Raw genomic sequence first — 16,074 nt, forward strand, 5'->3', positions numbered from 1 at the left:
GGGATAGCCCCAGCATTTTGTGAGTCAGAGAGGGGGAGCCCCACCCACAGGATGACTCAACTGTCCCTGCCTTGCCTGCAGGCTGGGGCCCATTCTATGGTCTAGATGGCTCTATTCCATTATTCACTAATTCAACTAGCACCTGCACCTAGGGCTAGAAACAGGCGGCCAGATAGGCCTGAGGCAGGTGCTCAGTCCTAGACTTTGTAGTGCTTCAACCCTTCCTGCTCCCAACCCCAAACAAGGATAAAGGAGGCAAGTCCTAATGACTGCCCTCCACTCAGGCTAAAACCACACAGCACCTTGTTAGAATCTTTTTTATTCAGAAAAAAACAAAAATTTTTTTCCAACCACACACGGGAGGGGTATGGGTAGGGGGAGGTGTCTTCCGCCCAGCCCTGGCCCCCAGCCCATGTGGTTTTGGCAGCAATAAGGGGTATAGGGTAATGGCCCAAAAAATAAAAATGGTATATGTGTGTGTATGGGAAGGAGAGTGCCAAAGCAGTGGGGAGTGGTAGGGGGAAGGGAAAGACGAGGTCAGTACTGGGAACGCCGCAGGTGGCTGGCCATTTCATAACATTTCTTGTTGATCACACCACCGTGGGTACCTTCTTTGCCCATCAGCAGGATTAGCGCTGGAGGAAAAAGAGAGGAGGCTAGGACCCAGGTGTCACAATGCTACCCCCCTGCCAGCTGTTGAGCAGCTGTCCAGCCCTGTGGGCTGTAACCCAACCTCATCTCCCAACCACCCCCCCCCCACACACACAGGCAGGCCCGACTGTCAGTCACCCTGAAACAATAGGGCTTTTCAAAAAAAAAAAAAAAAAAAGGCGGGGGGGGGGGGGGGGGGGGGGGGGGTCAAGCTAAAAGACTGGAAGCAGAACACTAAAATTTAGGGGTCAAAGGCTTATAGACCTGACTCCTGTTCAGGCTAGAAATGGATATGGATGAGCCTGCCAACTCCAAATTTTAACAAAAGGGTTCAAAAGACAACTCCTAAGTGCTGACTACAATCAACAGTCAGTCTCCTCCCAAAAAGGAGTTTCTCATCTGAAAAGCCTCAAGTAGGAAGAAACTGAAGAGGTAATATAGTCGATTTCTTTATATTTTAAGATGAGGAACTAAGAACTGGAGGGACTATCCAATACCCTAAATACCCAGCAGGCTGGGAGAAGGCTGCTCTGATCCCTTCATACTGGGGAACCACACAGAAGAACCCAAAAGATTCATAGAAGGATGTACATTAGGGATATTGGAGCTAGACTACAGAAAGATAAGACTCAGAAAACTCACCCTTGGCAGTCATGGCGACGGAGATGTTGAAGGTGGGGGCTCCCCCAGTGCTCTTGGTACGAAGATCCATGCTATGGTCCCCGTCCTGCAGCAGCGAGTCCCGGATCACAGAACATTTCTGGCCCCCGATTGTCAGCCCATTCACGCACAGACTTCCCCGGTCTTTGCCAACCAGGACACCAATTTCAGCTGGCTGGAAGGGGAACCAAGCACTCAAGTTAGTACACCAAGGTTCCCACCTTCTCCAAGGGCATACCCGCTTCTCACTTCTCAGGAGAGGAAATGTGTGTGTTAAGTGCTTTGTACTCATCTATGAAAGCTGAGAAGCTCTTAGGACTTTCTGGAAGTTAGTCCACAAAAAGATCAGGATCCTCAAACCCAGAGAATGGTAACATGAAGAGATGGCATATTCCTCTGGAGACTTAGCAAACCCAGGAAATAAAGGGCCAAAAGCCAGTGAGGAAAGTGGAGTGGAATGGAGTGGGGAGCCTTTGGATGCTCAGAACCCTCCTTCAGGAAAAGCAGAAGCTAATAGGGGAAGAGAGGGGGCGGGCAAAGCCGGAGAAGCAACTTTGTCCTTATTTGGTCAAAGGTTCTGAAGGAGTTGTTAGGGGCCCGGACGCCTGGGTCTCCAAGTAACCTAGAGTTTAGGTCCAGGTACCTATGCCCCAAGATGAGGAAGCAGATCCCTGGGGGCTTTCCGGGGAAGTTGGAAAACTTCTAAAAGGGGACCTGGGATGGACCCAGCACGCTAGCTCTCGGGTATAGATACCCCAAGGAACCTTTCCACCCCTCCCCCTTACACCCCAAATCCCCACATCCGGTCCCCTCCCGCCCGGAAATCCCCTCCCCCCAATTTGAACTTCCGCTCCCCCTCCCCACTTCCGGGCAGTGTGGACCCGGGAGGCAGTGATGGGGACAGCAGGGGTCATTCCTTATACTACCCTAGAACTTCTCACAAAGTTCCCCTGCTGCAGGCCCCGCAGGATGGCGGGAAGGGAGGGCGAGGGGACTTCCGGATTTGGTCTCACAGGAATGCTGAAGTCCACCACGCAGACTTGGGGAGGGGAGTTGGGGACATGAGGCGGCCCAGTCTTTTCCAACCAAGTTGGGAGGGGCAGGGAGCCCACAGAGGACCAGCATGGAACCCCGACCACGCTCCCTCCCGCATAAGGGGGAACAATGGTGGAGGGGGTATGAATTGGCGGCCGGAAGTGGAGCTCGGGGGTCCAAGGGTCCCACAGTCCTTTCTCAATCATAATCCCCGGTTGGAACTGCAGCGCGTGCCCGCCCCGCCCTGAACGAGGCGGAAGTGGGCCGCCGCACCGGGCGGCGCACCCCTCCCCGCCCTGTGCCCCGGATGTAACGCCCCGTCGCGGAAAGCGGGCGGCGGGCTGGATGGGAGACACCGCCTGGGGCGTAGCACTTAGGGGGCTGCCGAGGGACCCTCACGTGCAGCCGCCATTCGCGCCGCTTCCAGGGCAAGGACCGGGTCCCGGCCTTTCGCAGCCCTTCCCAGACCGCACCCGCCGCCACACAAGTCCCTCCCTCAGAGTCCAAGCTCGGCCAGTACCCGGACCGCGGAGGCCTCGCAGTACCGTGATGTTGGCGAAGGCTTTCCCGGGGACGGAGGCCCAGACGGAGGGCGTGTCCTTATAGCCCACGATGGCCGCGTCCTGACAGGTCCCGTCCGCCATGAGGTTGCCGATGTAGGCGTCCCACCCGACCGTCGACATGGCGCTGCTGCTGGGGCTGCTCTCGGCGCTGCTGCTGGGGCCGCGGGCTGGGCTCCGGCTGGCGGGCGGGGGGAGGCGGAGAGCTCGGGGCACGCGCTGCCGTCCGGACCGCGGCTCTGCTAGCTGTGCAGCAACCCTCGCACCGCCACTTCCTGCTCCTCCCCCCCCTTCTAGATTTTTATTTGCAAAGGGCGGTAGGGGCGGGGCCTGCTCCTCATTCCCTCCCTACCTCCCCCCTTGCCTGCCCAGATACCTAACTTTGTACAAATGCAATTTAAAAAATCCCTCCCCCATTGCAAAATTTGCAGAGGTCAATGGAAAACAACATAAAGGGTTGAAAAGAGTGGGGAGCAGGAAGAGGTTAGGGTGAAGGCTCCCTCCAATTTGCATTGAGTGTGAACCACACTTGGGTATAAGGGAAGGGAGTGAGCCAGAGGAAGGAAAGTAAAAGGAGGAATTACCGACCTGCCAATTTAGCAAATAAGAGTGGGTTCGGGGAACTCAGGGTTAAACGGAACGACTCCCCTTCCCCCACCTCCGCCGGAGGGAAGGAGCGGCGGGCGGCGGCGCGTGCGCCCGCGCCTGCGCCGGCCCCGGAGGGAAAGCGCGTGGGGCGGTTGGGGCCGGCGGCCGGCTGCGCCCGCCGGGGCCGCTTTGGGACCCCAGCGAGGGAAGGCGGCCGGGGACGCGTCTCCCGCCGGGCGGAAGAGGCGGGGGCGAGAGCCGAGGCGTGCACGTTACCGCTTCTCCACTTTTGATTTTACTTAATAAAAATAAGAGAGCAGAGGGGAATTTGACAAAATACCCCGGCCAGTTTCAGAAGTGAAGGCACCCACTGGAGACACTTCCGTCCTGTCTCCACTCTCTGGCCGGGTGGCACCATTTCGACTCAGTGGAGCCCCCCACCCCCACCCCCACGTAGGGGATCACTCCTGACGGCATCGGCTCCAGTGCCAGGCCTCACGCTCAGGTCCCAGCCCCGCCCGTTCCCCGGCCAGCAGCGCGGGTCACCGGCCGCGCTCCCGGGCGCCGAGGTCACCGAGCGCGGGCGCCCGCGGGGCTCGGCGGGCGGGCCTATTTTTTAAGGCGGAAGAATAAGTTTCAAGCTTTGCAGCTTTTTCAAGAAGGGGAAGGTCCTTTCTTCTCTGGGGCCGTTGGGTTTCTTTCTTCTTTTTCAGTAAAACGTATGCCAACAACTTGAGTTCGAATAGGTCGCCCGCCGCCAACTGGAAGGGGGTGGGGCCGGACCCGGCAGCCGGCTCAGGGGAACCAGCCGCGCTCCTGCCGCGGGGCCCGGCCGCTTCCGGTCCCCGGGGGAGGGGAGCCTCCGGGCGGGAAAGGGCTTCATCTCTCACCCTCCCGGGCTGGGCGCGGCCGCTCCGCACGCCCTGGGCACCCGACGCCCCCCGAGCTCGGGTTCCTAGACAGCCGCTGGGGCTGAGTCACCGGCCCGCCGAGGCGGGGCCGCACTCGGGCACGTGGCGGCGCTCCCCGCCCGCCATCTCCTGACCTCTGGCCTGCCGCACCCCCCACCCCGGGGTGGAAAAATCCCGAGAGGGAGCGGCCAGAGATAAGGGGGGAGGGGCGAGCCGGGGGAAGGCCCTCGGGGTTGGGGGCTGGAGGGCGGACCGCGCGGCGCAGGCCGTGCGGGGAGGGGCGGGGGGAGATGAGGACTGGCCGGCGGCAGTGAGTCACCGGCGCGGGCAGCCCAGGCGCTCCATGGCCCTCGCCCGCCGGCCGGCCCGCGCCTTGGCGTCCCTCCCTCTCCGGGCCGGCACCGCACGGCCCCCTCCCCCACCCCCGCCGACCGGGCGGAGAAGGCCTGCGCTGAGACCCACTGCCCCGCGAGGCCGCTAGGGGACCACCAGCGTGGCCCGGGCGTGCGGACACTCTAAGGGCCGCCCCTCCTCCGGTGCATTCATTGTCACTCCCGACTCGACGTGGATGGGCTAGGACCGCGTCCTGAGCCGCCCGCCGGCGCTGGGGAAAGGGGCTCCTGGCGGACGGCCTCCCCGCTGGGCGATGAGCGCCGCCCCAGCGCTGTCGGGCGGCCGCGCTTCCTCCCCGGGCCAGGGCCAGTCTAAATGCGTCTCCCCTCCCGCTCCCCCGCCTTCCTTGCTTGCGGGCAGAGGCCGCGATGAGGGCCCTAAGAGGTGAGACCCTCTCGCCTTCCGAATGGGGGTTTCCGTTTTAGACTCCAGAGCTGGCCCAGAGCCCCGGTTCCTCCCCCCACCGAGGGCAGCGGCAGCCCCTGCCGGCCACGTGCGCTCGGCATGTGTGGATGCCAATCCGGCAGCCCCTCTTCCAGGCCCCCTCCCCAGCCCTGCGGGGCTCAGGTTACTCCTGGCCTTTCCTAAATGGCACTAGTTCCCCTTTAACCTTTGCAAAAGGGGAATATAGTCCTGGGGAGGGGAAGACCCCTCCGCCCCCCTTCGGAAGCTCCTTCCCAGCGCTAGAATTAAAAGTAGGGACATTTTACTGGGGAACAGAGAGAAAGGAGGGGTAGTTATTGACCTTTGGGAAGGGGGCCTTAGGCTGTAGTGGGCACTTGGCTGCCAGCCGGGTGCGGAGGGGGAGGATAGAGAGGGAGAGAGGCGGGGCTGGCTGGGGGACAGGGTGGCTGGGGATAAATGCCCAGCCTGAGAGGGGGTGAGCTGACACTGTCCCAGCTGCCACCTAGACCCGGAGCTCACCCCAAGCCCCAGCCAAGACATTCAGGTCTGGTGAATCTTTCAGCCCCAGGGGGTGGAAGTGGTAAAGGGTGAGGGTGGTGCTGGTTTGAAGGAAATGTCAGCTTTTTCCCCTCCTGGGACTGGGGGTGCTTACAAAAGACTGGAGGAGTTGGAGCAAGCAGGATGGGTAGCCATGGGTAGGGAAATGAGGATGTGAAGAGAGGCAGGCAGAGATACGGAGAAGGGTAGCTAGGGCTACAACCAGGCGGAGGATGTGGGCCCCCCTAGGATCTGAAGACTGAAGAGCAGGGGGGAAAACAAACAGAATAATGATAGAAGATCTGATGGCTAGGAAGCCATGGAGAACAGATTGCTTGACTTTGCGGTAAAGGGGTTCAGGGAGTGGTGGAATCAGACTCGCTGGAGCTGTAAAGGAGAGGCCCCTGGATTCTTGCGACTGGTGGAGGGTGGAATAGGAGCTGTTCTGAGTGGGGGAGGGGGCTGTGCCTGCCTCTTCGGTCTGTGACCTTTTTGTGGGATATTTTTAGCTCCAGCACCTGCCTTCTTGGGGTGGGGAAGACTCTTAAAGGGCACAGGATTTGGGGTTCCTAAAGGGATCAACTGTCCACATTCAACCCCTTGTCCTGCAGCCATGGCCATGCAGAAAATCCTTGCCCGGGAAATCCTGGACTCCAGGGGCAACCCCACTGTAGAGGTGGACCTGTACACAGCCAAAGGTAACACAGGCACGGGACTTGGTTTGCCTTGGAAGACCCTGACCCCATCTGGTCTTTAATCCCCAGCTGTCCCACATCCTCACCTTTCTCCGAGATCCCCTTCCACAGAGCTCTTCCCAGGCCTTCCTCTTTCAACCTGGCTCCCCTGCTGGGAGAAGCCCTAGTCTGTCTGCTGTCTGCATGGCCTCCACCCTAGGCTCAGAGAGGAGGCCTTCGCCCTTTGGGGGTGGATGGGCCTGTCTGTGATCTTCCAATTGCTCTCACCCCAGGCCGATTCCGAGCAGCTGTGCCCAGCGGAGCTTCCACAGGTATCTATGAAGCTCTGGAGCTAAGAGATGGAGACAAATCTCGCTACCTGGGCAAAGGTGAGGAAAGACCAACACTTGAAGAGCCTGTGAGGGGTGGTTTCAGGTCGTGGACACCCCCTCTCCCCAATATCTGCTTGGAGTAAAGGCCTGGAACCCAAAGTTCTTGAGGAGCTGGGGTCCACGGGAAGAGACCTGATTGGATCAGAGGTCTGAACCCCCTCCTCTGGCCTCTAGGCGTCTTGAAGGCTGTGGAACACATCAACAAGACTCTGGGCCCTGCTCTGCTGGAAAAGGCAAGTGGGGAGAGCTTCTTCCTCCTACCCCCCACCACCCCCTGCCTGGGAGGGGCCAATGGTTCGTCTCTCCAAATACCTGCACTTCTTCCTTCTGCACATGCCGTGGCTCTTTAGAAATCTGACTTCTGCTCTCCCCTCCTCAAACCTGCTCTTCCAGAAACTAAGCGTCGTGGATCAAGAAAAAATTGACAAGTTTATGATTGAGCTGGATGGGACTGAGAATAAATGTGAGTGAAGGGATGGGATGTGGGATAGACGGGGAGAGACCGTGGGGCTCATGTCTGGTTAGGATTATTACTGTGTCCCACATTGCAGGGCACATTGTAGCTGGATGGACTTTTATTCATTCCTCAGGCGTGTCCTGATGTCCGTGGACACAGTGTGAAGCTGACACGTTCCCTTTGAGATGACCCCAAACACTGGGGGAGAAGCTCTCACCCTTTCTTTGTGCTTGCTTCCTCCAGCCAAGTTTGGAGCCAATGCCATCCTGGGAGTGTCGCTAGCTGTGTGCAAGGCTGGAGCAGCCGAGAAGGGGGTCCCGCTCTACCGACATATTGCAGATCTTGCTGGGAACCCGGACCTGGTCCTCCCCGTGCCTGTGAGTGCAGATGCCCCCCCAGATCCCACAGTGACAGAGTTGCCTCATCCAGCAAAAAATGTATAAGCAGCCCCTGGAGTGTTCACCTTCCAGACCCAGCTCCAAAGAAACAGTTTCCTGAAATGGAACCTCTCCTGCTCAGTCCAGCCCCCCTCTCCCTCCCTTCTCTCCCACAATCCAAACCTTCCCTTAAGCCTCTCTGCTTCTTCCCCCTCAGGTAACCCAGTTCCTTCACATTCCAATCTGAGGCTCAATAACTGCAGCTTCTTATTTTGTTTTCTACCCCAACCCCCAAATCAGATAGAGAGCTTCTTTATGGCAAGGATCTTGGCATTTCTTTGTATCTTCTTTAATCCTTGTAAGCTCAGATTTCCTCTTTATGGAAACCCTTTGAATTTAATGTCAATAAAAATGTTATAGACAAAGCCTGAACTATGAACAACTTCATACCATAAAAGCTATTTTTTTAAAAAAAAAAAAAAGGTAAAATAAAAAGTCGCAGTTTTTATTGTTACTAGGCAGATTGTATAAGAACATGAGCTGTGGAGATAAACTGCTGGGTTCGAATCCTGGCTTTGCCTGTGTGTTAGCTGTGTGGTCTTAGGCAAGTTATATAACGTCTGTATGCCTGTTTTCTCACTTGCAGATTTGGGGGGATAATAATAGTGCCTAGTTTCTGGAGTTGTTTAGAGAATGAAATGAGCTAATAGAGTATATGTGAATCACTTAAAGCAGTGCCTGGCCTGTAGTAAGTGCCATATCAGTTACTGTTGTGTACAGGCACATGCTAGGAGCTTTACATTCACTTTCTCTAATTTTCAGCGTAAGATCCTACAGGGAAGCAGGTGGTATTCCCATGAGAGAAATGAGGAAAGAGGCTCTGAGGAGTAAAATTACTCACCTTAGGTCACTCAGCTAGTAAGTAGGGAAGCCAAGATTCCACCTCGACCCCTCCTCTCCAGCTCTTCTTGATCCCTCATACCCTCGCCCAGGTCTGAACACCCACTCCTCCTCTCAGGCCTTCAATGTGATCAATGGGGGCTCCCATGCTGGAAACAAGCTGGCCATGCAGGAGTTCATGATTCTGCCTGTGGGAGCCAGCTCCTTCAAGGAAGCCATGCGCATTGGTGCGGAGGTCTACCACCACCTCAAGGGGGTCATCAAGGCCAAGTATGGGAAGGATGCCACCAACGTGGGTGATGAGGGCGGCTTTGCCCCCAACATCCTGGAGAACAATGAGGGTCAGTGTGAGCACTCTGAAGGGCAGAACCCCTGGGTCCTCACAGAGGAGGGGGCTGTGGAGACAGGGTGCCCAGGAGCCTCAGGTCTTCTCTGTCCTTCTCCGCAGCCCTGGAGCTGCTGAAGACGGCCATCCAGGCAGCCGGCTACCCAGACAAGGTGGTAATTGGTATGGATGTGGCGGCATCTGAGTTCTATCGCAATGGGAAGTATGATCTTGACTTCAAGTCACCCGATGACCCCGCACGGCACATCACAGGAGAGAAGCTAGGGGAGCTGTACAAGAGCTTCATTAAGAACTATCCTGGTGAGACCCTCCCCCTCCCCCCAGGTGTTCAGTGTACCTGCCTGAGTACCTGGTAACTGCCCAACACACTGACTTCAGAGCCTCCATTGCCAACTCAGTCCTTCAGTCCTTAGCACCATTGCAATCTCCATCCAAATTCTTCTGACCTGTCACCCCCTTCATGAAGCCCTCAGACCTTTAACCTGACTCTGCCCCATCTCCTGCCAGTGGTGTCCATTGAAGACCCCTTTGACCAGGATGACTGGGCCACTTGGACCTCGTTCCTCTCGGGGGTGGACATACAGATTGTAGGAGATGACCTCACAGTCACCAATCCCAAGAGGATTGCCCAGGCCGTGGAGAAGAAGGCTTGCAACTGCTTGCTGCTGAAGGTCAACCAGATTGGCTCGGTGACCGAATCCATCCAGGCGTGAGTGCCTCCTGGCCCTGGGGTGCACCGTAGCCTCCCTCCACCCCAATTCTGCCTCCTCCAGCTGCAGTCCTACCCTCAAACTCCAAGTCTACCTTTCCCCTGGCTCCTGACCCACCCCACTCTCTTGACTGACCTCAAGGCTTTGACTTTTTTAAAAAATATATTTTATTGATTTTTTACAGAGAGGAAGGGAAAGGGATAGAGTTAGAAACATCAATGAGAGAGAAACATCGATCAGCTGCCTCCTGCACACCCCCTACTGGGGATGTGCCTGCAACCAAGGTACATGCCCTTGACCAGAATTGAACCTTGGACCCTTCAGTCCGCAGGCCGACGCTCTAACCACTGAGCCAAACCAGTTAGGGCTAACTTTTAAAAATACATATTTTTTCATTGATTGCAGAGAGGAAGGGAAAGGAAGAGATAGAAACATCAGTGATGAGAGAATCATTGATCGGCTGCCTCCTGCACGCCCCCCATTGGGGATCTAGCCCACAACCTGGGCATATGCCCCTCTGGGAATTGAACCATGACCTCCTGGTTCATAGGTCAACACTCAACCACGGAGCCACACCAACTGGGCAAGGCTTTGACTAACTCTTGGCCTGGCCCCAAGAGCTTTGCCATTGTGACCTGCTATCCCGACCTCCACCCCATACCATTCTTTTCTCCAAGATTCTGCCCTTCTTTCTACCAGCATCTCAGGAACCAAGTCCAAGATCAGGAATCCCCCCTTTTCTTCTAGTTTACAAATAATTTTAGTCATTACCCTCCCCACAAAGTGCCTGCTCCCCAAAACAGAAAAGCCCCATCCAGCCCTGGCTTTCTCACTGGAGGTCCTGTTAGGCCTTATGGATTATCCTCTCTACACAGCTGCAAACTGGCTCAGTCTAATGGCTGGGGAGTGATGGTGAGCCACCGCTCTGGGGAGACTGAAGACACATTCATTGCTGACCTCGTGGTGGGGCTCTGCACAGGACAGGTACTCATGGCTCCCCTCTGTCATGTTAGAGCAAGTTTTCTTGGGATCCCTGGCCTTCTGCCCCTGAGTTGAATGGCACCACAGGCTACTTCCTCAGGGCCAGGCCCAATCCCTCCTCTCTAGCCTCATGCAACCCTTGGAATCCTTCTTCCCTCCTCAGATCAAGACTGGCGCCCCCTGCCGCTCAGAGCGCCTGGCCAAATACAACCAGCTCATGAGGTACAGTGGGTGCAGTGGGTCTGAGTGTGGGAAGCTGAGGGCTCTTGGGCTAGAAGGGTGCAGTTCTGACTTGGTCTACCTTCTAGGATTGAGGAGGCACTCGGGGACAAGGCTGTCTTTGCTGGACGCAAGTTCCGCAATCCAAAGGCCAAGTGAGAAGCTGGGGGCCCCAGGACCCACAGGATAGATGGAGGCCTTCAAGTCCTTCTCCCTGAAATAAACACTGATGCCAACCAAGACAGTGGCGTGCTCCTTTGTGGGAGGGAGGAATGCAGTCTCCGGACTGGAAAAGTCAGGAGATGGGGCAGGAAAGAGAGAACAGATGTATCGCCTGCTGTGACAGAGAGGAAGTGAGGGACTGGTCATTGAGGAAGTTGGGCTGAATCTAGGACAACAGAGTTCACATTGTGAAGGAGCTGGGGGAAGCAGGTGCCACATGTGAAATGAAGCTGGAAGCACTGACAGAACATGGAACTAGAACCATGAGCAGGGGGGGACCGGGGTCTGACATCACCGTGAGGGGAAGCTGGATCAGATCCGCCGGTAAGTTGGCGTACAGTCTGCAGTGTGTGTGGTGCCGAAGTCGGGTGCTTTGTGAGATGACCGTGAAAACCAGAGCAGCTACCACGTCTGTGGATGGAGCTCAAAGACCTGCACCTGCTCTACATAGCTGACATATACTGACCTGTGTAACCTTTGAAACAGTCCTTTCAGATAGTTACCATTATCATCACCATTTTATGGGTAAGGAAACTGAGGCACAAGAAAGTCAAATACCGCACCCAACGTAACAGTAACTGGCAGAGCCAGGATCCAAAACTAGGCCATCTGGCCCTAGCAATTGTGCTCTTAAAATACTCTCTCTTATGAAAGTGCCAATATTTGGCTATCTTTGGCTTACACAAACAACAGTTTTATCCTGCTCAAGCTAAAATCACTTCTCTTCCTCTTCAGGACCCACCTCTTATTCTGTTTAAACAAACCAAGACATTGGTTCAAACAGTGTTTATTGAATGTAAAGTAACCCCAACCCCATGGGGAAGAAAGTTCCAAGGAGAAAGAATAATACAGATTAAATACCCACCTGTGCATTCACTCTCTTGTGCACAGCGCGCATGCACGCGCGCGCGCGCGCACACACACACACACACACACACACACACACACACACAAAACCAAATACATATCCAAACTAAGAGTGACAAATCAAACACCTGCTTCCTCCAGCCTAAGTGATGGCCGTTAGCAGGTGGTTCAGAGGTGGGGCTCCAGAATGGGTTTTAATAGCAGCAGCCTGTCCCTCCCTACCCCGTCCCAGAGAGCTGGGGTGCCTAGGAGGTAGGTGGCAACTCTTCCCCACTCTGCCGCAGACGCTTCTTCGCTCGGATCTCATTCATGGCCTCTTCAATGGAGCGTGTGTCCCTCTTGTTGGCCACGGGCACTAGGGGTAGAGGAAAGGGTGGGGAGGGCCTAGGATCCCTGTGCCTTAGCCTTCCCTCTCCTACCCTCGCCAGCCCCCACTGTGGCCTCACCACAGCCATAGGTCTTGTTGGCCTGTAGCATATGGGCTGCATCCTTGGCTGCCCCCTTGCCGATGAGGTGGCTGTACTTGTCCTTGTAGTCACTGGTGGGGCTCACTACCACAGGTCCCTGCTGAGCTGCCTCCTCCTCCTGCCGCTGGGCCAGCTCCTAGGGGTGCAGAAGTGGAGCACTGGTGCTCAGGGACCTGACCCAAACCCCTCCCAGGTGGTGGGCTCCAGGGACTGCCAGGCATAACTCACCTTCAGCTTCCGTTTCTCCTCAGCCTTCTGGGGGTCCCACTCCTCCCCACGACGGTAGGAGTCCAGCTCTTCATCTGAGGGTGCAAACTCCTGGGGAAGAGGGATGATGGCGTCAAGGCTCCATATACATGTTTCATCTCATTTCTCTTCCCCAGGGGGGCATAGGCTGAAAGGGAGAGAGTGGGGAACTCAGGCCTTTTACCTTTTTGAAGATCATGACATAGCGACATTCATCATCGTCCCCGAAGGAGAAGGATGTCAGGCCAGCCACTTCTACCACATCGTGTCTGCGAAGGGCGGGAGGACAGAGAGGAAAGAGTATGTAGAGCCATGAGGGGGCCTCGCACCCTCCTCTTGTGGATTTCCCCACTGGACCTCTCATGCCGCCCTGGCCACCCGTTTCCTGCCTCCCCTGCCAAGACACTCACAGTATGCTTCTCTCTATCTTGTTCATCGGCTGAAACTTTTTCTTGATCTGCCCACTGTCTTGGATGAAATCGGACACCTCTTTCTCCATCTTGGGAGAGGGAAAAGGGGAGAAGATATGAGACGATGGCTCTGCCCCAATCTCCCTCTTCCCAGCTGGGCCAACGGGCCTCTGCCTCCCCACACCTAACCCAGCCTCCATGCCATTGGCTTCCAGGCTTCATGTCCCCTGAGGCATTTTCAAAATCACCGAGTTCTAATTCTGACTTATTGGAAACCCTTCCGGAGGCTGCCTTGATCTCCCCAGTTGTTCTCACCCTTTTACGAAACTCCACTTTCTGTTGTTTCTCTTGCTCCTGTAGTTTCTTCAGGCGGGCAGCCTGCTCTGGGGGTGAGAAATGGCAGCATGAGGCCAGGGCAGACGCATGGGTGGGAGGTTGGAAGGCTTCAAAGGAGGTCTGGTGTCCACTGGGAGGTCTCAGGCTAGGAAGGGAGGGCTGCTGTTTATTCACCAAGCATTTATCGATGTTTAAACCTGGCACTGTCCTAGGCCCTGGAGCACCAAGCTCTTTAAGACATAGCTTTGCCCTTCAAGAGCTCGGAGGAGGAGGAGCAAAGATTAGAATCATGCTTCCCCTCACTTCCCAATCTCACAGGGGAAACCGATTCACAAACATCTCATACCCACAATATACAAAGAACTCTAAGGCACCTGCGGAGGTAAGGAGACCAGACTAAGCCCTGGCCTTAAAGAGTTTATCATCTCATTGTCTACATCGGAAAGGGGAAATTATTTAACTTCCTACCTTTATTTTGTAAACCCCGCCCCTCGAAACTTCTCACTTCTACAGACAAGATGAAGCTGAAATGACTAATCTGACACCATTCTCCTTGGAGAGTGTAGGTGTTCAGTCAATTGTAGAGGAACTTCCCATCCTTACATCTTAATGTCCCCTCTCCTCTCTTCTGTCATTTTAAATCCTTTATATCCTTAAGGCCCATTCCTTCCACAGCATCCAAATAGCTCTAGCTGCACTGACCTCTTCCCATTTTCCTAATCACTCCTTGCCTTTGCACATGTTGTTCCTTCTGCTTGAAATGCTTTTCCTCCTCTTGCAAACTTTGAGATTTGCCATGAGTCAGGGTTACTCACTTCTTCCTCTGGGGCCCACACACATTCGGCTCAGACATCCACTACAGCATGTGCTGAGAACCAATATGTCTCCCCTACCATCCTAGACGCTCTAGGAGGCAGGGACCCTGCTCTCCTCCTATCCGGTTATTCTCTGTGGCCCCTGACAGCTTAGGAGCTCTCACCTCTTTGACATCAAGGGCTCTGACCATCAGTGGCCACTGAGTGTTCCACAACTGGTTTGAGTTCTCTCTGTATCGGAGATGGCAAATGATGATGGTTAAGGTCATAGGCTTAAAAGCCACACCTGGATTCAAAACCCTGTCACTTATTAACCCTGTGACCTCAGGCAAGTGACTGAACTCAACTTTGGCTTCCTAGTCTGCCAGCTGCTGCCGCACCTAGTCATGGCGAGCATGAAATAATCCCAACTGCCAGGTCCATTATGTTCCCTCCTTCCTCAGAGCTTCCAAATACGCATCTGCCTGTAACACTTCGCTCCCCCTCTTACTGAAGCACCTATCCTTCACTTCAGATCCCAGGTCACCACAGGCTAGGTTAAGGGCCCCTCGGGGGTCGCTCTCATAACTATTTTTCCTCACAGAGTACTTATCAAGTTGATAATTAAACTTCTATGTGATCATTTAATCAACGTGCATTCCATCAATGCTTCAGACTGTGGGCTTCGGAGGGTCCCCTGGCTCCTAGCAACCGTTCAGTAAATAATAGATATTTCGCTATTAAGCAGCACTTGAGCTCACTGGAGGCATCCGGCCTGCCCTGGCCCCTAGGGCGGGTGGAAAGCCGGGGGCCGGGCCGGGGCTAGTCTGTGGTCTCGCAGGGTTGGGGGCTGGGTCCTCCCAAGGCACTTCTGTCTGACTCCTTCACACGCCGCAGCACCAGCAACCCAGGGGACGGCTGCACGCCAGGCCGACCGCGCCCTACGCTGGCGGGCGAACTCAGGAGCCCGCCTGCAGGGAAGTCACTCAGAGAACCCAAGTGCCTACAGCCAATCGGACCGACAGAGGCATTTTCTTCTCTCCAATCAACATCACCGCCCGCTCGGAGAACTGGGGAAAGTAAGGCTACAGATGGGCAGGGTAGGAAAGAGGTTAAATCAAGTAGGAGGGGCATAAGGGCACCGAAAGGACCCATCAACCAATTGGAGGTGCTTGAGGTGGGTGGGTGGGCCAGAGGAAGGCCTTTAATAGGCAGGCCTTTAAGATGGCCAATAGAGGTGAAAGGATTGCGGATGGGCGTGTCTTGGACCCAATCAGAATGGGAATGGGTCGTGGGACACTCCGGAGTTGGGAGGGGCTGAGTGGCCGAATACGCCCTCCTGCGACCCGAAGGCGGGTCAAGAAGCACCAAGTTGGGTGGGGTCGGAGGCAATCTACCAATCAGAGCACGCCAGCAGCGGACAGGCGGGCCTCTTGGCGAATAGAAAACAAGGACTGCGAGGCCAGGAAAGAGGCAGGAAACTGGCACTAGGCTTCGGGAAGCCAATCACCGTCCGCTACGAACAGCGGGCGGGTCAGCAGACCTTGTAGGGATTCTGGGGGGCCTAAGAAGGGGCCTTTGAGGGGGTTTTCAAGGTGGAAGAGGCGGCACCGTCTAAAGGAGGAAGAATGCGGTCCTGAGAACCGAATGAAGAAAAGCAGATGTGAATTTGGGATCCTCACCTCGGGCCCTGCGCCGAGTCTCCTGGTCACTGAGGCTGGGTGGCTTTTCCATGGAGCTCAGGATGGAGCCCAGTAGGTCCGCCATCTTGGGAGTGACAGAGACGGGGCGGTGCGTCTTAAAGGGAAGGGCGAAATGCCTTTAAGGCCGGAAACACGTCGGAGGTGGAAAACCTCACACCGGTCCCGCCCAGGCACTGAACTGGCCGGGCGCGCGGCAGCCTCCTTTGCCGAAGCCCCGCCCCGGCCCTCCCCTC

The 16,074-nt window shown here is 55.8% G+C and overlaps 3 protein-coding genes across 4 annotated transcripts; 1 reads left to right on the top strand and 2 right to left on the bottom strand.

Moving 5' to 3' along the window:
- Nucleotides 1-301: 301 nt before the first annotated feature.
- PFN1 (profilin 1) lies at nucleotides 302-3,191 on the bottom strand. The gene is made up of 3 exons (XM_036341138.1): nucleotides 2,892-3,191; nucleotides 1,294-1,486; nucleotides 302-635 (listed from the first exon to the last, which is right to left on the bottom strand). The coding sequence occupies exons 1-3, from the start codon at nucleotides 3,027-3,029 to the stop codon at nucleotides 538-540; spliced, it is 429 nt and encodes a 142-aa protein (XP_036197031.1). The 5' UTR covers nucleotides 3,030-3,191; the 3' UTR covers nucleotides 302-537.
- Nucleotides 3,192-4,920: 1,729 nt separating this feature from the next.
- Nucleotides 4,921-11,036, top strand: ENO3 (enolase 3). Of its 2 annotated transcripts, none has more exons than XM_036341156.1 (12): nucleotides 4,921-5,182; nucleotides 6,352-6,438; nucleotides 6,708-6,803; nucleotides 6,981-7,039; nucleotides 7,200-7,269; nucleotides 7,507-7,640; nucleotides 8,659-8,881; nucleotides 8,989-9,186; nucleotides 9,394-9,595; nucleotides 10,472-10,580; nucleotides 10,741-10,799; nucleotides 10,886-11,036. In XM_036341156.1, the coding sequence occupies exons 1-12, from the start codon at nucleotides 5,167-5,169 to the stop codon at nucleotides 10,953-10,955; spliced, it is 1,323 nt and encodes a 440-aa protein (XP_036197049.1). In that variant the 5' UTR covers nucleotides 4,921-5,166; the 3' UTR covers nucleotides 10,956-11,036. The 2 variants fall into 2 exon arrangements, with proteins under 2 accessions (XP_036197049.1, XP_036197048.1); XM_036341155.1 differs by lacking the exon at nucleotides 4,921-5,182 and adding an exon at nucleotides 5,618-5,747.
- Nucleotides 11,037-11,789: 753 nt separating this feature from the next.
- On the bottom strand, nucleotides 11,790-16,029 carry SPAG7 (sperm associated antigen 7). Its single transcript, XM_036341160.1, has 7 exons — nucleotides 15,821-16,029; nucleotides 13,324-13,391; nucleotides 13,009-13,097; nucleotides 12,783-12,867; nucleotides 12,581-12,670; nucleotides 12,332-12,488; nucleotides 11,790-12,240 (listed from the first exon to the last, which is right to left on the bottom strand). The coding sequence occupies exons 1-7, from the start codon at nucleotides 15,903-15,905 to the stop codon at nucleotides 12,131-12,133; spliced, it is 684 nt and encodes a 227-aa protein (XP_036197053.1). The 5' UTR covers nucleotides 15,906-16,029; the 3' UTR covers nucleotides 11,790-12,130.
- Nucleotides 16,030-16,074: the final 45 nt, after the last annotated feature.

The sequence above is a fragment of the Myotis myotis genome, unplaced genomic scaffold (genome assembly GCF_014108235.1).
Source record: "Myotis myotis isolate mMyoMyo1 unplaced genomic scaffold, mMyoMyo1.p scaffold_m19_p_17, whole genome shotgun sequence".
NCBI lineage: Eukaryota > Metazoa > Chordata > Mammalia > Chiroptera > Vespertilionidae > Myotis > Myotis myotis.

Coding starts and splice junctions, on each gene's coding strand:
- ENO3 (XM_036341155.1), top strand. CDS start 5,660: ATGCCCAGCCTGAGAGGGGGTGAGCTGACACTGTCCCAGCTGCCACCT. Junction 5,748..6,351: donor GCCCCAGCCAAGACATTCAG/GTCTGGTGAATC, acceptor CTTGTCCTGCAG/CCATGGCCATGCAGAAAATC. Junction 8,882..8,988: donor CATCCTGGAGAACAATGAGG/GTCAGTGTGAGC, acceptor CCTTCTCCGCAG/CCCTGGAGCTGCTGAAGACG.
- SPAG7 (XM_036341160.1), bottom strand. CDS start 15,905: ATGGCGGACCTACTGGGCTCCATCCTGAGCTCCATGGAAAAGCCACCC. Junction 13,098..13,323: donor AAGTGGAGTTTCGTAAAAGG/GTGAGAACAACT, acceptor CCCTCTCCCAAG/ATGGAGAAAGAGGTGTCCGA. Junction 12,671..12,782: donor ATGTCATGATCTTCAAAAAG/GTAAAAGGCCTG, acceptor CCTCTTCCCCAG/GAGTTTGCACCCTCAGATGA.
- PFN1 (XM_036341138.1), bottom strand. CDS start 3,029: ATGTCGACGGTCGGGTGGGACGCCTACATCGGCAACCTCATGGCGGAC. Junction 1,487..2,891: donor AAGCCTTCGCCAACATCACG/GTACTGCGAGGC, acceptor TTCCCCTTCCAG/CCAGCTGAAATTGGTGTCCT. Junction 636..1,293: donor CGTCGCCATGACTGCCAAGG/GTGAGTTTTCTG, acceptor TTTTTCCTCCAG/CGCTAATCCTGCTGATGGGC.